We start from the raw sequence: 11,682 nt of genomic DNA on the forward strand, positions 1-11,682 counted from the left end.
AATGGAGGCTGGCAAAGGACATTTACCCCGAAAGAACAGAAAACATTAATAATTTTCCACAATTTTTTTTTTATGATCTTGACACCCCTAAAAAACTTTCCTAACTCCCCCTGCTCGGAACACGAATGCAACCTGGATATTTTTATTCGTGTTGCTAGTATATGTATTTCAAGAAATATTCACCAAAAAGGAAAGAAAAGTAGAAGAATTGACAGCAGAGCCAGGTTAATTTGAGGATGATTGCTTAATATTTTGAAGAGAGATCTATATTTTAAGGCTGACTTCTGAAATTAGACATGCCCTGCATGTGAGAGAGAACCAAATAATGATCGAAGTAAAAAACACTTGAAGTAGAAAGGAAGTATACAAGGCTTTTTATGCTAAAAATTTAGGGTACATAACTTGCAATTGCCTTCTAAAAAGCAGTATAAAAGGAGCTCTAGGTCAAGAACCTCCATCACAACACTTGATTCAACAAATCACATAACCGAAGGATCAAGCTATGGCTCGATTATCCATATGTTTACTCGTAATTTTCCTAGCCATTGTGGCTGAGGCAGCTCCTCAAAAGCCAAAGAAAGCAAGAAAGTGCCGTGACAAGAAGAACTACCCTGTATGTTTCAAAACTAAAAACCTCTATTGCCCACCAGAGTGTCCTCGTAACTGTTATGTGGATTGTGCTACATGCACCCCAGTTTGCTCAAAGCCATCTAAATCTCCACCACCTTCTCTGAGCCCACCTCCAACTACGTCCACCCCACCTTCATCAAGCACTCCACCTCCAGCAACTACTACCCCCCCTACTCAATATCCTCCACCCCCACCAGATTCAAGTGAATCAGCTCCAATGAGAGCTAGGTGCAAAAACAGGAACTATGCCACTTGCTATGGTCAGGAGTACACCTGTCCTAGTGCCTGCCCCTATCAATGTGAGGTTGATTGTACCATTTGCAAGGCTGTTTGCAGTATGTTTCTCTAACTCCTTCCATCAAAGTCCTAATCTCAGTAAATATTATCTTTTATTTTTCTTCATTAATTTATCTCTACATCCGCAGAGAATATTTTTCCTATCAGTATCATGAAAACTAAGTAAGTTGTCTGCAAAACATTTTATGTTTAATGAGCATTGTATATTGATGTATTTTTTCCTTGTTGCGAACAGACTGTGACCGGCCAGGTGCTGTGTGCCAAGACCCGCGGTTCATCGGTGGAGATGGAATCACCTTCTACTTCCATGGAAAAAAAGACCGAGACTTTTGCATAGTTTCTGATTCTAACTTACACATCAATGCTCACTTCATCGGTCGCCGCAACGAAAAGTTGACGAGGGACTTCACTTGGGTGCAATCTCTAGGCATTCTCTTTGGCACCCATAAACTCTTCATCGGTGCTCAAAAGACAGCTACATGGGATGACTCCGTCGACCGCCTTTCGTTAGCCTTAGATGGAGAGCCCATATACCTCCCTGGTGGGGAAGGCATGAAGTGGAAGGCAGAAATATCACCAAGTGTGACCATCACAAGGTCTAGTGACGCAAATGCTGTAGTCATCGAAGCGGAAGACAATTTCAAGATCAAGGCAGCCGTGGTGCCTATTACACAGAAGGATTCAAGAATTCACAACTATGGCATTGCCTCAGAGAATTGCTTTGCACATCTTGATTTGAGCTTCAAGTTCTACAAATTGAGTGGAGATGTAAATGGTGTTCTAGGCCAGACATATGGTAGCAACTATGTGAGTAGGGTTAAGATGGGGGTTCTCATGCCTGTTTTGGGCGGTGAAAAGGAATTTGCATCTTCAAATATTTTTGCTACAGACTGTGCTGTTGCTCGATTTAGTGGTCAGCATCCTAGGGGCAATTCTTCAGAGAATTTCGAGTATGCCAACTTACATTGTGCTAGTGGAATCGATGGTCGTGGAGTTGTCTGCAATAGATAAAATTATCTCTCTGACTCTCGCAGAAAGCTATAAAAAGCAGTTCTATATTAAGTTTATAATAAGGTCAGATCTATACTAGAATAGGTCAGGCTGGTTCCAGTTTGTAATCATGAATATTTTCTTGCTTCACTAATATGATTCAATAATTGTTTGTGTCAATGGAGCGTTGGCCTAGTGTTCAAGGGATCAGCATATCCAGGTTCAAATCCCTTCTCTCCAAAGTAAAAAAAATATTCCATAAATCATAATTGCAGAGCAACAATTCTTGCACTATTCTATTTAAATGTTTGTAAGTAAAATCAAACAAGAAAAACGGCTACAAAAATTCATAAAGAAGCTTTGATTGCACTTGGTGCTCTACAAAACACAAGGAATTTATGTCTGTACTCGACAAACCTAAAGAAAATAGAAAGCCTGCTTTATTTTCCCATAATAATCATAGAAGCAAAACTAATTTTTTTTATAAAAAAAATCCTGCATCTAGCTAGCCAACTATATCCCAATGGGAAGCACCATGTTAGAAATAACAATAGGACTCTTTACCTTATAATTATTTGAGTCAATTTATTCTAGTTGTTAAAAAATCTATTCAATTTAATAATTTAAGTTGTTATGTAATATTTAAGATATAATTTATATCATCTTCTAATGTATCTTCTTAAGTGAAAGTTCTTTGAGTTTGAAATTTGTAAAGATATAATTTATATCATCTTCTAATGTTTCTTAAGTGAAAATTCTTTGAGTTTGAAATTTGCATAGATTTACATTACTTTATGTTTAATTTTTATTAAATAAATAAAAATATTGAGATTCAAACTTATGACAACTTAATCATTAAAACTGTGATACCATATCAAAAAACTAACTCAATCTAATAATTTAAATTGTTAAATAAAGTTTAAAATATAATTTATATTATTTTCTAATACTATTAAAGCTGACAAAACAAGAGTATCCTCCATTGGTGTCCTTGTACCTTCACCTTGATAAATTTCTTTTCATTAACATTATTGAAGACTAATGTATCAAGAGTTACAGTGACCTTGACATCCTTTGGTGCCTTCACCACTGCCTTGTAGGTAGATTTTTCAGGTCCTACTTTTGTTACTGTCCGTATGAAAGCAGCTGTGGTGCTAGAGTGAGGATTTTCAACCTGAACATTCATGGATGGATAGTTTAAAGCATCATGGCCACCAAAGGGAGAAATACTCGAACAGTTTGTATTTTGATCTCCTATGACAATGCTTAGTATTGTTCTAGAGTAGCTCGCCTTGTACAGGAAACAGATATAATCTATTTTAGGCAAGTCATAGATCAATCCTGGATCCAATGCCTTTGTTGGGTCAATTTGGCCCGCGCCAGAGCCCCATTCAGCAAACAAATCCCCGATTTTCATTTCGGATGCTGAAACATTACAGAAAATATAAGAAGTAAAATGTTTTCTTTGAAAAATTCCTTGCTGGCCATCCATATTTGAACAACCAATGTTTGCAATGCTAATATACTGAACAGCCAAGATTACAAGTCCAGAGGAGACATGATTAGGAGACTAACCAGTGGTCATGAGGGCGGATTTGATTGCAGCAGGAGACCACTGTGGATGGAATGTCTTGATGTAAGCAGCAGCACCAGTTGCATGAGGGCAAGCCATTGAAGTCCCGGATATAATGTTGTACTCCAACCTGGTTGTCGATGGGTTCACCGGTCACGGTAACAAGTTTAGAGTAAGCATCTAGGATGTCAATCCCAGGTGCAACAATATCTGGCTAATAACATCAAAAGCTACAAGTAATGAATGTGGCAGCATTAACGATGCGAAGAACCAGCAAGATTATGCGAAGAACCAGCAAGATTTTGGTCCATTCTACAATCATTTTTTTATATATATACCTTCAAAGTGGTGGGAGAAACCAGGTTGGGCCCTCTAGATGAAAAGGAAGCCACAAATGGAGCAGAAACATTTACAGTTTTTTATTTGGATATGACAGCATAAGGGTTCCTGCATTGTAAGCAAACCAAATCAAGAAAATAATTACACTGGGCATTCATGTTTTTTGGTGTAGATTTTCAAAAGAAATGTAGAAAATGAGAGTTATATATAAACATACTTGGTTGTGTTGATGTATTTATCCATCCACGTTCACTGTTAACAATTGCTGCAGGCAGTACCAAGGCAAACCCTGTGTCTAGAGAATCATCGGAGGCTACAATCATCCCAACACCACCCATTTCTATTATGTCAGAATCTGATCCTCCTTTACATAGCACAATCTTTCCCTTGACCTCGTTTTTGTCCAAAGCATCAACAAAACAATACCTGCGTTACTGGATTCATTATTATATGTGCTAAAACTGTTGGTTGGTTAATACATCGTTGATGGTGTCCAGTTAATTCTCAACAAGATGCATAATATGCATAATGCCCTTACCCCGCGGCATCTGGCATCTGCACACTATCGTTCCATGCTTGTGCTGCGCTGGTAAGGGGGTACATTCTTGCTTTTGGTTTGAAGGTGTTGACAGAAATTCCCTGTTATTGCAGCCAATCATATCAGTAGTACAATCGATTGACATTCAAAAAATTGACGGAAAACATAAGGAAATTAAATGCCGAGCCACGTTTATTTATCATCCTGTAGTTTATGTTTATCAGTGCCAAATTGAAATAGAAATCATCATGTGATGATCTAGAGAGACTTACAGAAGTCTTTATGCTATCTCCAATGGTAAGAGGAGTCCTGAACTGCCTATCCATGCCACTAGCACCGACAGTTAAAATCCAAGGAGCCACATTTCCTACTGAAGCTAAAGCTGGCCCTACATTCCCTGCCGCACAACTAGTCAGGATCCCTTTCTTCAGTGCATAAAATGATCCGATCGCAATCGCATCGTTGAAGTAATCTGAAACTGGCCCACCGACTGACAATGATATCATATCAACACCATCCTGGATAACATCGTCAAATGCAGCCATTATGTCCATGTCACTACACCCCATCTTCGTAGCACACTTTATAGATTGCCAGCCAGGATGACGGAACCCCACCTCGAGAAGAGCCTTGGCCCAGGCCATACAGGCTTGCACCCTCAACCGAGATGCCAGCTACTGTGGAGGAAGTATGGGTGCCATGGCCTTCGTCATCAACTGGGGTGTTTTCATCAGGACGTCTGTTTTCTAAGTCGTATGACCCCGCGCCTATCACCTTGCTGTAGGCAGGCATCACAGTGTCAAAAATACAGGGAAATTATTCATCGGAAAAGATTAAAAAGGAGAGATTGGTTGTTCACATAGGATTTTCAGAGAAAGTTATATCTGATCTCTAGCTTATGTTTGTTTGTTGAGCAAATAGAACTCATATCGAGACTAATCGGCCCAATGTCGACAGAAACGTGACAGAATCTAGGCGTGGAAGGGGCAAAATTTGCTTTTTATCTGTCTCATGCTGTGCACCGAATTCAATATACCAAATGCTACCTAAATCTTGGTGATTTTGATGCCTCTATTTCAGACTAGTAATTAAAACATTAATGAATATGGAAAAATCTACTTGTTGCAGCCAGTGAAGTTGCTTCCTTTTTGGCAAGCACCCTTCCACGATGATGGAGGCGGCCCAAAACCTTTGTCATCAAAGCTTGGGGCATCAATATAAACTCCTGAGGATAATCACCAAAAGTTACTTCCCTCTAGCACCAACTAAAAGGGAAAGATCAGGCGTTCAACCAAGTATAAAAAGAAAACATCATACCCGTGTCTAAAACACCAACAACAATGCTACTTTCCACTTGTGGTTTTCTTTCTACTGAAAGAGGCATTCCTATAAAATCCCATGATCTTGTGGTGAGAAGCTTTCTCTTGGTACTTAAAAACACCGAGACAACGTTTTCATCCCCTGTAAATTACTAAAAAAAGAAAAAGTGTGCGTGCGTGCGTGCGTGCGTGTGTGTGTGTGTGTGTGTGTATTAATAAATAAATCTTCACAGAATTTAATTTATTTCATTACAAATTTTATGGTTTCAAGACGTTTTCATCTCTCAGCTTCCTCTGCCAATAGATGCGCTGCGAATGCATCAGAACTCTTTCCATAGCTGTGTATTCTAATCCGTCGAGCTACATCATCACTGAAAAGAACAAGAACAAGGTGAAATACATAAAAACACATGTACAAATTTTTTTACGAAAAAGATATTCTCAGCTCAACTGTCTCACTTACTCTCCAAGAGCTGATGAGAGAAAAGCATGATGACGATCAGCAGTAGAAATGTGGTGAGTCTTAGGTGCATTTCCCATGTAGACAATGTAAGCCTAGTGATAAAAACCAACAAAATTTCTTATTGTTAACAATAATAAATAATCCAACTACTTTAAATATTGAAAAAAATCCAGATACAACCTTTCTTTCCTTGCCATTGAACCCATGACTCAATGACAAAGTAGCTAGAAGCAAGACACTGAAGATAAAAATTGTTTGTTTCTCCATTGTTTGCAAATTCCATGCATAGTTGTGTCTTCTTTCTTGCTATTTATGCATGGAACAAGGCTGTAATTTAGTTTTCTGTTCGAGATCTTTAAGGCTTAGAATCTTTGATAATTCGTCACTGGTGGTTAAGATGTTACAGCAGAAAATTATCATTCAAAGCTTTGACTGTAAAAGCATACGTATACTCCGGTTTGGACTAGCCGATTCAGCAGAGCCTAATGATTTAACAATAGGAATTAAAATTATTAATTAGTTCTTATATTTTTATGGCAACAACACAACTGCAAGAACAGAGCTCTACCAGCAACTGAGCTGTATCCTCCAAGCCAAGTGGAGCATGTGTGAAGTTGTATCAATCATCGCCCTGTAATAGCAATAATAATATTGGTTAGTGTTAATGGTTTCATAAACTATATAAATGAATCCTATTTTTCTAAACGCTATATATATATATATGATATCAATTTCATAATCTTTTCCAGTTTATTGTATTCTTCATTTTTTGGAAATAGAAAAAGGAAAAGGGGGTAGATAACATGGGAAATTAAAGCCCTGAAGGTTATGAAATTTAAAACGCAACTAGAAAGAAATGGGATCTGGGCCAAGCCCGAATATGGTTTGGGCTTTTTGAAAATGGTGCAGTAATTAAAGCCCTGAAGGTTCTAACTCGGCTTTTTCATGGATGTCTATATTTAAGTATGCTAGGGCTTGAGACTGGTCATCCTTTTTCATTTTTTCTTTTTTTCACATCACGGGACCGTATAAAAGTTGAATTTATCCCAATTTGGATACGATAAATTCAGCCATTCATGCACTATTTTGACTAAAAAAACAAATTTATTAAGAATTAAATCCCTGATTTTCTCTATTCTCGTCGCAACAAAAATTAAATAAATATAGCTCTAAAAATAAAATTAAAAGAAAAATCTTCAATATTCTTTCACAAAAATATATAGGCCGAAATTTATTTTTTTACAATTAATTTTTTTTAGAGCTGATGATAAGAGTATTTTTTTTTTTTTAGTATCAATCTACACATTAATCAAGACTAAATTTTTCTTCAACTGATGTTAAAGGCACACCCACATTTACCTTGTGAATTCATTTTTTTAAATAATAATATATTCTACCTGAATTAATGTTACAGATTTTTCATAGACATCAAATTCGTATTGTTTGGATACACATTTATAAATATTTTTTTATTTGATTGGTGCAAGAGAAAATGGTCTACGTGATCACATCAGTGCACAGTTGTCAATAAATAAAGCTGACTGGGCCATAAATTTCTAACATAAAGCTTACTTCTCCTTTTAATTTTTTGTTAGAATACGTCAATTCCTCAGATTTCTCGAAGCTGGAAGTTGTCAAGCTAAAATACTAGATTTACCGCGTTTTTTACACACAGATGTGTGTGTGTGTGTAGATGGCACACAACACGATATCAATACAGACAGCTGTTCATAGAAATCAAAGATTATTTTGGAGAGAAAAAAAATCTTAAAGAAAAATATCACTGGGTCCTAAAACCCCCAATTAAAAAAAGAGTATTTACTTATAAAACGGCAATTAATTACACGAGCTGCAGTCAAACTTCACTGCATTTTATAAAACTACTTTTGTTTTTTTTTTAAAAAATATTAAATTAATATTTTTTTAGTATTTTAAAGGGTTTAATGTGCTAATATTAAAAAAAATAAAAAAATTATTTTGATATATTTTTAAATAAAACTTTATTTTTAAAATACTTTATACCTCAGTCCTAAACACCCAACAATTAAATTAATGTATTAATTTGATATCAGCTGTGGTTTGACATTCTTATATTAAAATAAATTATAGGCTTCGATTATCTCATTGTTTTGACCAGGCCATATTAACTAGTTGTTGTTTATGGGCCATCTGTTGTTTGGTGATCATAGGAAGAGATTCCATGTTAGGCTAGCTGGGACAAGAAGGCAGCAGCTAGGTGCCAAGCAATATTTTACAAATTGTTTTTGGTATTCTGGCAATTCAGATGACATGTTTAATCTCCATGTTTTACAGAAGTAGCCGTAATATTATCCAACTGACCCACCAGCAGCAAGCTGTCTGCCTGCTAGAAATCACCTTCAACATGTCTCGAGAACAAAAAAAATCAAAGACCGTGCATGAATGAAGGCGTAGCCACCGTATAATGTCCTCTGTAGGAAGGGAATGCCAAGATTGACACCGCTACTAGCTATATATAACCTTGTGAAGGAAATGGTCGAGATGCTAGCTTGAAACTGGCCCTTCAACTCCTCGCAAGGTGATATTGGATTAGGTTGTTCTTGTGAGTGACCATTTCTCTAGTCTTGATAAGCACGGGCGATGGGGAATTCCAATGTCGACATGCTAATTTACATGCCGTGGCATGTTTGGATATTTGGGTAGAATTTCTTTCTTTCCAAGAGCTAACATCATAGCTCACTTGATTTAACTCTCGGTAGATTGATTCCTGGAATCAAGAACTGGGAATATGATGCAAGATGAGAGTTCAATTTAATTAGATAAAACATTGATTTAATATAAAAATGATTGGTTTAATCTAGTTTTTAACAACTCAGTTGATTCAGATAAATTTGATTGAGTCAGCATTAAAAAAATAAGAATAAAATAATTTTATTTTAATAAAAATAATTGATATAGGTTAATTTAGTAATTTATAAATTCATACGATAATTTAATGACACAAATTTTTTTGCAAGCCAGTTTTCAGATTGAGTGTACCAATTATAATTTAATTAACACTTGATATCCAAATTACAACATTATAATTCCTGTACGTGTATAGTTTTATGTCTATCGTTCTCTAAAAAACATATTTTATTTTTGTATACCGGCCCCTCTACAAAAATTATTGGCTATGCCAGTTCCCCTGCCTATTCCTCCCCGTCCGGGATCTTCTTCTCCTTCTCCTTTTCCTTTTCCTTTTCTACTGTCGCTAGCTCCAGCACAACCTGTTTTTTTTTTCTTTGTATACATAATGACTCCATTGCAGCCTTGGTTTGTGGCATGTATAACACAGCAATTGTGTACAATTATTTAGAGGACGAGTCTAGGATGCTAGGATTATTCAGATATCAATGTCGGCTAACCTATTAATTGTAAATAAAATATAGCAATTACAAAATTTAAATCTAGTTATTCTCCATCGATTTTGGCATGGTGTGGACCCCTTATAAAAGCCATAGTTGAGCCACAGTGAACCAGCGGGCCAACAGATCACCTTACTTGGCCAGTTCTAAGGACAGCTGAACCTTGAGGTCTTGCTCTTGTACACAGTTTCCAACATGGACATGGTGGTCCACGACCTTGAATGCGATGTTTCCTCTTACTGCAAACATGTTACAGTTCCCACACAACAATTGTCGATAATGTTAGTATTTTGCTATCCAAATTCTCAAGTAGCCACTCGAAAAAAGGTAGCTGTCAATGTCTTGGACTGCTTTTCAGTAGTGCCAGGTGCATCGTTAACGTGATCTGCCATGGCCAACTGCGAGCCTTGGGAAAGCACGAACTTACAGTGATGGTACGATTGGGAAACTTAGAAAAGCGCAAAGACTATTTTGTTGATTGCTCCTCTCCTCTATCACGTCTCCTCTCAACCCTTTTCCATGCTGGAATCACATCAGAACCCTTTTAATTCAGTCGGGTGTTATCAACTTTAATCGATCATCCACCAAATAAAAGATCGTATGATTTGCTTTCTCGGAGGCTGTTCAGGCCGTGTATTGTCTCCCCATCCTCGGATGTCCATGCCTTCCATGTCGGCCGTACGAGGATGAGAGATTTCTTAGTCTCCAGTAATAATTAATGATATCTCTCTGTGTGTTTTTTTTAAATAAATATAAATAAAAAAACGGATTAATCTATGGAATAACTATCAGGATATTATTTTACAAGTACATTATTCCATAGATATTATTAAATTTTCGATTCTAGAATGAATTAGCTGGAAATCCTAGGGTGATGAAATTATAACTGTTGGATATGGATGCTCGCGCGTTTATATAATAAAATCAGCTAGAAAAAAGTAATAACAATTTTTAATTGTTTCCTGGTAGTTTCAGTGGAGGCACATGATTTTTTTGTTTTTTAGGAATTAACAAGCCGAGAAAACGCCTCAATCCAATTAAGGCCCAATACATGAATTACACGAATCACGTGTAGCCCGGTCTAAGAACATCAACATGGACATTGCCGACGTGTGCACGTGTTGTTTAATGGTCCCAAACATATAGCGACACTGACATCGCCCTCCAAAAAAATTAATCTTTATTTTATAAAATTTTATAACAAGGGTAAAAAAGAAGAGAGGGAAGGCAAAGATAGAAAATAAGAGGTCATGGTCACTCATAAATAAAAAAAGCTCTGATATCACATAATGATAAAATAAAATATTTTGATAAAGTGATTTAACATGTTATCTTATGTGTTAATTTTATAAATTTATACTATTCGTAATTAGAATAATTTATTAATTAAAAATTTTCTCCTAATAATAAATCTATTATTTATTGATACTAGGACAGGAGAGTTTTAATCATTGTTTATTCTCATTTAAAAATATCATAATTTTCAAATTATGCATTTTTCTAGATGTTGGTTCAATCCAATCATTTAAAAAAACTGTTTTATCCCTAACCTTTTGAATTTAAATTTTAGTATCAACATTAAAGAGTTGATGTATTTATTATTGAATTAGAAAAATAAACAATAAAAAAATTACTCCATATCAAAGTACAACACTATGGTAGATTTTTTTTTTACAAAAACAAGATGATATCAAACACTTCTTAGTTTACTGCATGGTTATGATACCCTTCACAATTATACGCTAACCAAGTTAATTATATTTTATTAAAATAAATAAAAATAAATTTTAAAAATTCAATGAATTAAAGTTCAAATCAAAATCTAATTGATTAACTAGGTTAACTTTTTTTTAAAAAAATAAAACTGGTACAAACCTTATATGGATCAGGTTCCATGAAGCTTGTCAGGCCTTGTAGGCTTTACAGCTACAGAGTTTTAGCATGAGATAGATTTATCGAGGATAGCACTGGAGTGGACCATAGCTAATGATGACTTCAGCGTCAAATATTTAGTTGCTATTTGTTTTTATATTTTAAAAGTGATTTTTAAAAAATTTTAAATTTTTTTATGTTTTTATTAATTTTAAATTAATATGTTTTTAATATTTTTCAATTATTTTAATATACTAATATCAAAAATAATTTTT

At 35.5% G+C, this 11,682-nt stretch overlaps 1 protein-coding gene and 1 pseudogene across 1 annotated transcript; one reads left to right on the plus strand and one right to left on the minus strand.

The window, feature by feature from the left end:
* The first annotated feature begins 479 nt into the window (after positions 1-479).
* LOC105139917 (uncharacterized) lies at positions 480-2,094 on the plus strand. Its single transcript, XM_011046554.1, has 2 exons — positions 480-965; positions 1,163-2,094. Exons 1-2 carry the CDS (start codon positions 503-505, stop codon positions 1,936-1,938), a joined length of 1,239 nt encoding a protein of 412 aa, XP_011044856.1. The 5' UTR covers positions 480-502; the 3' UTR covers positions 1,939-2,094.
* A 775-nt stretch (positions 2,095-2,869) lies between these two features.
* On the minus strand, positions 2,870-6,416 carry LOC105110966 (xylem serine proteinase 1-like; annotated as a pseudogene).
* Positions 6,417-11,682: the final 5,266 nt, after the last annotated feature.

This window comes from Populus euphratica, unplaced genomic scaffold, assembly GCF_000495115.2.
Source record: "Populus euphratica unplaced genomic scaffold, PopEup_1.0 scaffold3.1, whole genome shotgun sequence".
Taxonomy (NCBI): Eukaryota; Viridiplantae; Streptophyta; class Magnoliopsida; order Malpighiales; family Salicaceae; genus Populus; species Populus euphratica.